The following is a 12,843-nucleotide window of genomic DNA, read 5'->3' as shown; positions in this document are numbered from 1 at the left end:
CCCCCCCCCAATAAGACACCCCCCCAATAGGACACACCATCAATAGGACACCCCCCCAATAGGACACCCCCCCAATAGGACACACCATCAATAGGACACACCATCAATAGGACACCACCACCAGTAGGACACCACCATCAATAGGACACCACCATCAATAGGACACCCCCCCCCCCAATAGGACACACCCCCAATAGGACACCACCACCAGTAGGACACCATCATCAATAGGACACACACCCAATAGGACACCCTCACCAATAGGGCCCACCCCCAATAGGACACCACCACTAATAGGACACCACCCGTAGGACACCACATGCGGGACACCACTCCATAGGACACAGCATGTAGGACACCACATGTAGGACACACCACCAATAGGACACACCACCAATAGGACACACCATAGCAAAACATCTGTGGTCTATGTCTGTTTCGAAATGAGAGACAGAGAGAGAGAGACAGAGAGAGAGAGAGACAGAGAGAGAGACAGAGAGAGAGAAAAAGAGAGAGAGAGAGAAAAAGAGAGAGACAGAGAGAGAGAGAGACAGAGAGAGACAGAGAGAGAGAGAGAGACAGAGACAGAGAGACAGCGACAGAGAGACAGAGAGAGGGAGAGACAGAGAGAGACAGAGAGACAGAGACAGAGAGACAGAGACAGACAGTGAAAGAGAGACAGAGAGAGGGAGAGACAGAGAGAGACAGAGAGACAGAGACAGAGAGACAGAGAGACAGAGACAGAGACAGAGAGAGACAGAGAGACAGAGACAGAGAGAGACAGAGAGACAGAGAGACAGAGACAGAGAGAGACAGAGACAGAGAGACAGAGAGACAGAGAGGGTATAACCTTGCGATATGCCACTTCCTCTCCACTAACAGGTGGATCTCCTCTATTCTCCTGTTGTTGGCGTAGTGAAGGCGCTTGGGGAGATGCTGCTTCAGATAGGGCTTGAAGTGCTGCTCTGTCTTTTTACACTGAGGGGGCAGAACAACACGATTCCAGGTGCTCTGTAGTACAACTTTATCACCCCTATTTCATAAACTATAATTCTGTATTTTTCACCTCAACCTCTGACACCACAACACGGGTATGAATATTGGTCAGAACAATGACTTAGAGAAGACAATGTGTATGGAAATACAACGTGTATAATACTCACTGTAAGATTTGCAATAACAGATTTGGCATCATCTGAAAAAAGACAAACAGTGTTCTGATTGACTGTCGACTGTTAGGAAATGTGCCTCGTTCTACCGTACTACCGAGGACGCAGTCCATAACTGGATCAGTAGGGACACATCAACCTAGTCTGGGGACGAGGAGGCGTGCTCTTCTGAGCAGAAAGATACATGCTAAAGTTATGTTATTGTTTTGGTCTCGACTGACCTGGCCATGTGACCCAGTCAAGGATCAGGATCACTGAGATACAGTACTCTGTCTTTCTCTACACACTTTCCAGTAACTGGAGGAATGGGTCTGCCTGTCTAAACGCAGCTTATGAGGACCACAATGGGTCTGCCTGTCTAAATGCAGACTATGAGGACCAGAATGGGTCTGCCTGTCTAAACGCAGCCTATGAGGACCACAATGGGTCTGCCTGTCTAAACGCAGCCTATGAGGACCACAATGGGTCTGCCTGTCTAAACGAAGCCTATGAGGACCACAATGGGTCTGCCTGTCTAAACGCAGCGTATGAGGATCACAATGTGTCTGCCTGTCTAAACACAGCCTATGAGGACCACAATGGGTCTGCCTGTCTAAACGCAGCCTATGAGGACCACAATGGGTCTGCCTGTCTAAATGCAGCCTATGAGGACCACAATGGGTCTGCCTGTCTAAACGCAGCCTATGAGGACCACAATGGGTCTGCCTGTCTAAACGCAGCCTATGAGGACCACAATGGGTCTGCCTGTCTAAACGCAGCCTATGAGGACCACAATGGGTCTGCCTGTCTAAACACAGCCTATGAGGACCACAATGGGTCTGCCTGTCTAAACGCAGCCTATGAGGACCACAATGGGTCTGCCTGTCTAAATGCAGCCTATGAGGACCACAATGGGTCTGCCTGTCTAAACACAGCCTATGAGGACCACAATGGGTCTGCCTGTCTAACGCAGCCTATGAGGACCACAATGGGTGTTTTTAAATGGTCAATCAATCAATACATCAATACACCAATCAGACAAACAAACCAAACGCTCACATTTGGAGTTGTTGGGGTACCTGGAGCGGATCCTGCCCAGGGAGCCGGGGATCAGGATGATGTCATCAACAGTGGAGGGCATGTATGAGCTGAGGAACTCTGTCCTGTCACAGTGAGCCTCCTCCATACCTGAGGAACACATGTTCAGAACAGACTTTAAATCACTGCAGAATGAATACGAAGAAGAAGAATAAGGTGACTTGATTGTCTATAGTCAGAGAGAATTGGACATCGTCTAGAGCACGTGTCAAACTCATTCCATGGAGGGCCGAGTGTCTGAGGGTTTTCGATCCTGCCTTGTACTTGTTTGATGAATTGAGGTCACGAATTAGTAAATAACTCCCCTCACCTGGTTGTCTAGGGCTTAAATGAAAGGAGAAAACTAAAACCCACAGACACTAGGACCTCCATGGAATGAGTTTGACAGCCCTGGTCTAGAGGTCTGCGGAGGACGGATTTATTCATCCCGCTCACACCCGCTGGCTTTCTGTCCGACTCCCATCCGCTAACGCAAGAACTGGTCCCGAACCCAACCGCAATACTGCCATATTATTTTAGACGAATGTGACGACTCAGCTCACTTGCCAGCCATGGTTGCAGTAAATTGTGCGCCCTGTAGGAAATATAAAAATGCGCAAAAATAACCTAAGAAATAATTTCAATTACCAGAGATTCTCACGTGGACCATTATATTAGGCTATCGGTATTACTGGCATATATCAGCCAATAGGCTAGGCGTACTTTAAAGAGACCTGAGTTGGAGAGACTTTCACTTTCTCTAGAGCTACGTTTTCTTACCTCCCTTTTATGAGTGGGACGATTTTCAGACGGAGACTAATATGAGTGATCAATGTTTATTTATATATAGGCAATGTAGTAAACTATAGCCTAATCATATTTAGGAAGTACATTTTCTTGGAAGGATAACTGATATGTGATTCCCCCCCCCCCCCCCCCCCAGCGTGTGTATTGACTAGGTAGAGTTGGTGTGTATTGACTAGGGTTGGTATGTATTGACCAGGGTTGGTGTGTATTGACCAGGGTTGGTGTGTATTGACCAGGGTTGGTATGTATTGACCAGGGTTAGTGTGTATTGACCAGGGTTGGTATGTATTGACTAGGGTTGGTGTGTATTGACTAGGGTTGGTATGTATTGACCAGGGTTGGTATGTATTGACCAGGGTTGGTGTGTATTGACCAGGGTTGGTGTGTATTGACCAGGGTTGGTGTGTATTGACCAGGGTTGGTGTGTATTGACCAGGGTTGGTATGTATTGACCAGGGTTAGGGTTGGTGTGTATTGACCAGGGTTGGTATGTATTGACCAGGGTTGGTGTGTATTGACCAGGGTTAGGGTTGGTGTGTATTGAACAGGGTTGGTATGTATTGACCAGGGTTGGTATGTATTGACCAGGGTTGGTATGTATTGACTAGGGTTGGTGTGCATTGACTAGGGTTGGTATGTATTGACCAGGGTTGGTGTGTATTGACTAGGGTTGGTATGTATTGACCAGGGTTAGTGTGTATTGACCAGGGTTAGGGTTGGTATGTATTGACCAGGGTTTGTATGTATTGACCAGGGTTGGTATGTATTGACCATGGTTGGTGTGTATTGACCAGGGTTGGTATGTATTGACTAGGGTTGGTATGTATTGACAAGGGTTGGTGTGTATTGACCAGGGTTGGTGTGTATTGACTAGGGTTGGTATGTATTGACCAGGGTTAGTGTGTATTGACCAGGGTTAGGGTTGGTATGTATTGACCAGGGTTTGTATGTATTGACCAGGGTTAGTGTGTATTGACCAGGGTTAGGGTTGGTATGTATTGACTAGGGTTTGTATGTATTGACCAGGGTTGGTATGTATTGACTAGGGTTGGTATGTATTGACTAGGGTTGGTATGTATTGACTAGGGTTGGTATGTATTGACCATGGTTGGTGTGTATTGACCAGGGTTGGTATGTATTGACCAGGGTTGGTGTGTATTGACCAGGGTTGGTGTGTATTGACCAGGGTTGGTATGTATTGACCAGGGTTGGTGTGTATTGACCAGGGGTAGGGTGGGTATGTATTGACCAGGGTTAGGGTGGGTATGTATTGACCAGGGTTAGGGTCAGGGGTCAAGGCGGTTGTGCAGCAGTACCGTGATCTCCCACCATGATGATGTTGACACATCGGTGGAGTTTCATCTGTTTCAGGCCGTCCATCAGCTGACCAATTATCTTATCAATCTCCTTCAAAGGGTTGTTCAGCTGCAGCACAGAATACACTGATCAATATTCACACAGCAATCACAACGATCAGGGGATATCATAGAAGTATTGATCCCCATACAGATCATCAAAATACCTCATCATTATTAGACACTGAACATAACACAATCAGCAGCAGTAAAATAACAATGTGGAGGCTATATACAGGGTATTACGGTACTGAGTCAATGTGGAGGTTATATACAGGGTATTACGGTACTGAGTCAATGTGGAGGCTATATACAGGGTGTTACGGTACCGAGTCAATGTGGAGGCTATATACAGGGTATTACGGTACTGAGTCAATGTGGAGGCTATATACAGGGTGTTACGGTACTGAGTCAATGTGGAGGCTATATACAGGGTGTTAAGGTACAGAGTCAATGTGGAGGCTATATACAGGGTATTACGGTACAGAGTCAATGTGGAGGCTATATACAGGGTGTTACGGTACAGAGTCAATGTGGAGGCTATATACAGGGTGTTACGGTACAGAGTCAATGTGGAGGCTATATACAGGGTGTTACGGTACAGAGTCAATGTGGAGGCTATATACAGGGTGTTACGGTACAGAGTCAATGTGGAGGCTATATACAGGGTGTTACGGTACAGAGTCAATGTGGAGGCTATATACAGGGTGTTACGGTACAGAGTCAATGTGGAGGCTATATACAGGGTGTTACGGTACAGAGTCAATGTGGAGGCTATATACAGGGTGTTACGGTACAGAGTCAATGTGGAGGCTATATACAGGGTATTACGGTACTGAGTCAATGTGGAGGCTATATACAGGGTGTTACGGTACTGAGTCAATGTGGAGGCTATATACAGGGTGTTACGGTACAGAGTCAATGTGGAGGCTATATACAGGGTGTTACGGTACAGAGTCAATGTGGAGGCTATATACAGGGTGTTACGGTACAGAGTCAATGTGGTGGCTATATACAGGGTGTTACGGTACAGAGTGGTGCCCACTGCTACTGTTTAATTATTTGTTACTTTTATTTCTCTATGTTTTACTTATTAAGACTTATTTTTCTTAAAACTTCTTAATTAAGCATTGTTGGTTAAGGCCTTGTAAGTAAACATTTCACTGTAAGGTATGTCGTATTCGGCGCATGTGACAAATACAATTTGACTAGAAATACAAAATCTCTAGAAAATGGTTAATCAATTCCACACTGTACAAGTCATGCATGTACATGCCTGGGTTTGTTTGAGGCCTTGCTATGGCTGGACAGTTGAAACAGAAAGCCAGTGTTTACTACAGTGTTGTAGATTGTTCTGTATGTAACTAGCTCCATCTGGCATGAGTGCTGCTGTCGTGAGTGCTGCTTAACACATACTCAGGTCCCGGTAGTCTGAACCACAACTGTCTCTCCCCCTCAGACTCTGCCCTAGACCCAGCCTCAGCCCTAGACCCAGCCTCAGCCCTATAGACCCAGCCTCAGCCCTAGACCCAGCCTCAGCCCCCAGCCCTAGACCCAGCCCCCAGCCTCAGACCCCAGCCTCAGACCCCAGCCTCAGCCTCCAGCCCCAGCCCTAGACCCAGCCTCCAGCCTCCAGCCCCCAGCCTCCAGCCCCCAGCCTCCAGCCCCCAGCCTCCAGCCTCCAGCCTCCAGCTCACCTCAGTGCTCATGGGCCCCAGCTTGTGGCCAAACGTGTCCGGCTGCTCGGAGTGCATGGCGTAAACATACGGCCTGAAACAACACAGGTGGAAGGGAATCTTAGGTTGGCCATGTGTATCCTCTACCACCCCCATGTCTCAAATACAGGGCTAGGATATGGCAGCAAAGTTACTTACTCAAAGTCAGATGGAGATTGCTGCTAAGCATAGAGCGGCCATCTTGGATGCATGTAGAGGATGGGGTTTCACTGCTGGTATATCATTGCAGATAGTAACAGCCTAAAGAAGAGGATAAAAGAAGCTGACTTTACCTCTCTCCATCTGGCAGATGAAGCCATTGTAGCATGGTCAGGACTCTCCTCTCCAACGGGATGGACCTGGAAAGACACATCAGATGAGTTCATTATATGGAGGACAAAATGGAGATCACTGAACAAAATGTATGGGGTGCTGTGTATCAATGGCTTTACTGTGTCTAGGGTGCTGTGTCTGGGAGGCTGTGTCTGGGGTGCTGTGTCTGGGAGGCTGTGTCTGGGGTGCTGTCTGGGAGGCTGTGTCTGGGGTGCTGTGTCTGGGAGGCTGTGTCTGGGGTGCTGTGTCTGGGAGGCTGTGTCTGGGGTGTTGTGTCTGGGAGGCTGTGTATCAATGTTTTACTGTGTCTGGGAGGCTGTGTCTGGGGTGCTGTGTCTGGGAGGCTGTGTCTGGGGTGCTGTGTCTGGGAGGCTGTGTATCAATGTTTTACTGTGTATTACAACACCACATTTGATCCTTTCTGTTTGCATCCAGGAAAACTGCCAGATTAGAACCACTAAAGACATTATAACAGGCCTATATAGTCATGCACCAGATTAGAACCACTACAGACATTATAACAGGCCTATATAGTCATGCACCAGATTAGAACCACTACAGACATTATAACAGGCCTATATAGTCCTGGGGTACACCAGATTAGAACCACTACAGACATTATAACAGGCCTATATAGTCCTGCACCAGATTAGAACCACTACAGACATTATAACAGGCCTATATAGTCCTGGAGTACACCAGATTAGAACCACTACAGACATTATAACAGACCTATTTAGTCCTGGGGTACACCAGATTAGAACCACTACAGACATTATAACAGGCCTATATAGTCCTGGGGTACACCAGATTAGAACCACTACAGACATTATAACAGGCCTATATAGTCCTGGGGTACACCAGATTAGAACCACTACAGACATTATAACAGGCCTATATAGTCCTGGGGTACACCAGATTAGAACCACTACAGACATTATAACAGGCCTATATAGTCCTGGGGTACACCAGATTAGAACCACTACAGACATTATAACAGACCTATTTAGTCCTGGGGTACACCAGATTAGAACCACTACAGACATTATAACAGGCCTATATAGTCATGCACCAGATTAGAACCACTACAGACATTATAACAGGCCTATATAGTCCTGGGGTACACCAGATTAGAACCACTACAGACATTATAACAGGCCTATATAGTCCTGGGGTACACCAGATTAGAACCACTAAAGACATTATAACAGACCTATATAGTCCTGGGGTACACCAGATTAGAACCACTACAGACATTATAACAGACCTATATAGTCCTGGGGTACACCAGATTAGAACCACTGAAGACATAACAGGCCTATATAGTCCTGGGGTACACCAGATTAGAATCACTAAATACATTATAACAGGCCTATTTAGTCCTGGGGTACACCAGATTAGAACCACTACAGACATTATAACAGGCCTATATAGTCCTAGAATACACCAGATTAGAACCACTAAAGACATAACAGGCCTATTTAGTCCTGGGGTACATCCCTCTCCTTCCCCCCTGGATGTCTTTGAACCTCAAAGCCTCCCCTCCTGTTCCTATCTTGTGGGCCACAAACAGACCTCCATCCTCCAGCCCACTAGGCACAGCTGCCAACCATCAACCCCAGGGTTTGCCTCTCTAACTGGGGCTTGACATGTGGGGGAGCTGGGGGGGGTATGGAAGGGGGTAGATCTTATCCCACTAAATCACTACAGGGGGGATTCTCTTCTTCTCAACCCCTCTGGTGTTGGTTAAGACCTCCCTGGAGTTGGTCTTAACAGAAACTCCACAAAGCTACAACCACAACTCCCCGTCATCTCCAGACCTCATTGGTTAAATAATACAGTCTTATACTGTACTGTAAAGTGACCCCTCCTCCTCCTCCTCAGTGCCCTGCCCCCCCCCCCCTCCTCCTCCTCAGTGCCCTGGCCCCCTCCCCAGTGCCCTGGGCCCCCCCCCCCTCAGTGCCCTGGCCCCCCTCTCCCCCCCCCCCCTCCCCAGTGCCCTGGGCCCCCCCCCTCCCCCTCCTCAGTGCCCTGCCCCCCCCTCCCCCTCCTCAGTGCCCTGCCCCCCCCTCCACCTCCTCAGTGCCCTGGGCCCCCCCTCCTCCTCCTCAGTGCCCTGGGCCCCCCTCCCCCTCAGTGCCCTGGTCCCCCCCCTCCTCCTCCTCAGTGCCCTGCCCCCCCCCCCTCCCCCTCCTCCTCCTCCTCCTCAGTGCCCTGGGCCCCCCCCGCCTCCTCCTCAGTGCCCTGGTTCACCCCCCCCCCCTCCCCCTCCTCCTCCCCAGTGCTCTGGGCCCCCCCGCCCCCCGCCCCCCCTCCTCCTCCTCAGTGCCCTGGTTCACCCCCCCCCCCCCCCCCTCCCCCCACCTCCTCCCCTCCTCAGGAAGTGCACCTTGAAATGCACTTTGTCACTGCTTTTGAAGGAGTCCCCCCCCCAGCTGGCCAAGTTCACATGCAGGCGCCCCGTTTTACGTTAAAAGGCCGATTTGAGTCAAATTGCTCTCAAAACAGTTAGGTCTGTACTCCTCTGAACTGAAGTCTGCCTCAAAGGCCTCTGTGTCTTATGCATGTGTGATGCATTGTGTTTTTTTAGCAGCCTGCAACGCGTTCTGTTAGCCAGAGTACAACTAAACAAGAACATGTCCATGTAGTTTCCAGACATCTCCAACTGAAATCCACAACAGTGTTATGACAATATAATAGCAACACTTTCTGTTGTGTTTTGTCTTTGAGAGTAGACTGTCTTTGAGAGTTGTGTTTTGTCTTTGAGAGTAGACTGTCTTTGAGAGTTGTGTTTTGTCTTTGAGAGTAGACTGTCTTTGAGAGTAGTGTTTTGTCTTTGAGAGTAGACTGTGTTTGAGAGTTGTGTTTTGTCTTTGAGAGTAGACTGTCTTTGAGAGTTGTGTTTTGTCTTTGAGAGGAGACTGTCTTTGAGAGTATTGTTTTGTCTTTGAGAGTAGACTGTCTTTGAGAGTAGTGTTTTGTCTTTGAGAGTAGACTGTCTTTGAGAGTAGTGTTTTGTCTTTGAGAGTAGACTGTCTTTGAGAGTAGTGTTTTGTCTTTGAGAGTAGTGTTTTGTCTTTGAGAGTAGACTGTCTTTGAGAGTTGTGTTTTGTCTTTGAGAGTAGACTGTCTTTGAGAGTTGTGTTTTGTCTTTGAGAGTAGACTGTCTTTGAGAGTAGTGTTTTGTCTTTGAGAGTAGACTGTCTTTGAGAGTAGTGTTTTGTCTTTGCGAGTAGACTGTCTTTGAGAGTTGTGTTTTGTCTTTGAGAGTAGACTGTCTTTGAGAGTTGTGTTTTGTCTTTGAGAGTAGACTGTCTTTGAGAGTTGTGTTTTGTCTTTGAGAGTAGACTGTCTTTGAGAGTAGTGTTTTGTCTTTGAGAGTAGACTGTCTTTGAGAGTAGTGTTTTGTCTTTGAGAGTAGACTGTCTTTGAGAGTAGTGTTTTGTCGTTGAGAGTAGTGTTTTGTCTTTGAGAGTAGACTGTCTTTGAGAGTAGTGTTTTGTCTTTGAGAGTAGACTGTCTTTGAGAGTAGTGTTTTGTCTTTGAGAGTAGACTGTCTTTGAGAGTAGTGTTTTGTCTTTGAGAGTAGACTGTCTTTGAGAGTAGACTGTCTTTGAGAGTAGACTGTCTTTGAGAGTAGACTGTCTTTGAGAGTAGTGTTTTGTCTTTGAGAGTAGTGCTTTGTCTTTGAGAGTAGACTGTCTTTGAGAGTAGACTGTCTTTGAGAGTAGTGTTTTGTCTTTGAGAGTAGACTGTCTTTGAGAGTAGACTGTCTTTGAGAGTAGTGTTTTGTCTTTGAGAGTAGTGCTGAGCCACTAATGCTTTTCTAGGTCCATTTAAAAATATCACGCTTTTTAAATTTCAGTTTCGATATCATTATTTTTTTTTACATTAAATGCATTATAAAATAATTACAAAAACAATTGAGCTTTTTAATGGAAATTCCAAAGCCAAAAATAGTTAACATTAAATTTCCAAAACACTGAAATATTCCATTGTCTCCGTCAGGTCCACATAGGGTAGACATCAATTAAAAATTAAAAATAAATTACTATGAAATAGTACAATATTGGTATATTACTTTGTATTTTTCATTCCTTAAAGTCATCATCTCATCTCTGCTAAGGCAGTAGCAACCAAACAGACAGACCATCTAATGTTATCTCTATCTCTCTCGGTGTGTTGTGTCCATTCATCTCTCATGCGGTCTGTGTGTATCTAACCTAATGTAGCAGGCATAAAAGAGAATTATCTTCTCTGCCTGACCCAGAAAAAACAGGTGCAATGGATTATGGTCAATATAGTTATTTACCACGTTTCTGCGCTTATTAACAAGGTTGAATATTTGCTTAATGAAAACTACATCTCCCTTCAACCCAGCATCCCACATAGTTCTTGATTTCTCTCATGAATGATTTTGATTTCTCCCTAGAGAAACAGCGCGTTGAGCTCACAAAACAAATTTACTCAATTGAATTCAAGTAATTGAATCGATGTTGATCAAAGTAGTTGTTAAATAACCCAACAAATTCACGAAATGTCAGTTAATCGCTAAGCACTACTTGAGAATTCTGAGGAGTATATTGACAGGCTGTGAGCTGTGAGGTGATAAAGTTTGTGGGACATCATATCTTTACATTGAGAAGAGGGGAATATGATACAAATGGCCTTGAACAGATTTTTTTCAGATGTGGTGTAGAGAGAGAGAGAGAGAGAGAGAGAGAGAGGGGAGGTGGTGGTTAGGGGGAGAGTGAGAGAGAGAGGTAGTCAGACAGAGAGAGAGAGGTAGACAGACAGAGAGAGAGAGGTAGACAGAGAGAGAGAGAGGGGAGGTGGTGGTTAGGGGGAGAGTGAGAGAGAGAGGTAGTCAGAGAGAGAGAGGTAGACAGAGAGAGAGAGAGAGGTAGACAGAGAGAGAGAGAGAGAGAGAGAGGTAGACAGAGAGAGAGAGAGAGAGGTAGACAGAGAGAGAGAGAGAGAGAGAGAGAGAGAGAGAGGTAGACAGAGAGAGAGAGAGGTAGACAGAGAGAGAGAGGTAGACAGAGAGAGAGAGAGAGAGAGAGAGAGGTAGACAGACAGAGAGAGACAGAGGTAGACAGAAAGAGCGAGAGAGGTAGACAGACAGAGAGGGTGTGGGGGAGAGAGGGAGAGACTTACACAGGCCAGAAGAAAGTGCCAGCTTTCACCCCCTGCTTCACTGCTGTAATCCAGATCTAGGACAAGAATAAAAGTGAATATAACCACAGTAAATTATCTGTAAAACTGTGATATAAGACAATATAATTTATCATGTAATGGCATATAACACCTTTAAGGACAATGGGAAAATAAATTTTCGTCAACAAAGGTTCTTCAAAAGCGTTTGTGACCTTAAACCACTACAGTACATTTGCAAGGCTGACGCCATTTCCAATTCAATGTCTCAACTTGAAATGGACGGTTATTACATTTAAACACTACTCACTAGTTTTACTACATTCATACTCAAAGCCAAGTTAAACAGTCTCATATGGAAGGAGAGAGAGAGAGAGAGAGAGAGAGAGAGAGAGAGAGAGAGAGAGAGAGAGAGAGAGAGAGAGAGAGAGAGAGAGAGAGAGAGAGAGAGAGAGAGAGAGAGAGAGAGAGAGAGAGACAGAGAGAGAGAGAGAGAGAGAGAGAGAGAGAGAGAGAGAGAGAGAGAGAGAGAGAGAGAGGCAAACCTGGCCATCTGTAAGTAAGGCCATTACTGTGCAAATAGAACACAGATGCAGGCCTTCTAGAATGGGAGGGAGGGCTTCTAGTTTGGGAGGGGGGTGCTTCTAGAATCTGAGGGGGGCTTCTAGAATGGGAGGGGAGGCTTCTAGAATGGAAGGGGAGGCTTCTAGAATGGGAGGGGAGGCTTCTAGAATGGGATGGGGCTTCTAGAATGGGAGGGAGGGCTTCTAGAATGGGAGGGAGGGCTTCTAGAATGGGAGGGAGGGCCTATAGAATGGGAGGGAGGGCTTCTAGAATGGGATGGGGCCTTCTAGAATGGGAGGGAGGGCCTATAGAATGGGAGGGAGGGCTTCTAGAATGGGATGGGGGCTTCTAGAATGGGATGGGGGCTTCTAGAATGGGATGGGGGCTTCTAGAATGGGATGGGGGCTTCTAGAATGGGATGGGAGCTTCTAGAATGGGATGGGGGCTTCTAGAGTGACTTACAGTGCCTTTAGAAAATATTCATACCCCTTAACGTATTCCACATTCTGTTGTTACAGCCTAAAAAGTGGTCATCAATCTACACACAATATCCCATAATGACAAAGTGAAAACAGGTTTCTAGACATTTCATAAAATTAATTGAAAATTAAATACAGATATATCTCATGTATACAAGTATTCATACCCCTGAGTCTATACGTGTTAGAATCACATTTGGCAGCGATTACA

The 12,843-nt window shown here is 46.4% G+C and overlaps 1 protein-coding gene across 1 annotated transcript in view; it reads right to left on the bottom strand.

The window, feature by feature from the left end:
* LOC139378678 (autotaxin-like) overlaps positions 1-12,843 on the bottom strand; it is a 39,773-nt gene that overhangs the window by 15,810 nt on the left and 11,120 nt on the right. Inside the window, exons 9-15 of the mRNA XM_071121080.1 lie at positions 11,593-11,648; positions 6,396-6,461; positions 6,085-6,157; positions 4,349-4,457; positions 2,208-2,336; positions 1,164-1,195; positions 851-978 (exon numbers count right to left, since the gene is read on the bottom strand). Coding sequence (XP_070977181.1) covers positions 851-978; positions 1,164-1,195; positions 2,208-2,336; positions 4,349-4,457; positions 6,085-6,157; positions 6,396-6,461; positions 11,593-11,648 — 593 coding nt within the window. The remainder of the gene's footprint in view (positions 1-850; positions 979-1,163; positions 1,196-2,207; positions 2,337-4,348; positions 4,458-6,084; positions 6,158-6,395; positions 6,462-11,592; positions 11,649-12,843) is intronic.

The sequence above is a fragment of the Oncorhynchus clarkii genome, chromosome 2 (genome assembly GCF_045791955.1).
Source record: "Oncorhynchus clarkii lewisi isolate Uvic-CL-2024 chromosome 2, UVic_Ocla_1.0, whole genome shotgun sequence".
In the NCBI taxonomy this organism is placed as follows: domain Eukaryota; kingdom Metazoa; phylum Chordata; class Actinopteri; order Salmoniformes; family Salmonidae; genus Oncorhynchus; species Oncorhynchus clarkii.
Note: the sequence above shows the minus strand (reverse complement) of the source record. Positions and strands in the feature narration are given on the sequence as shown.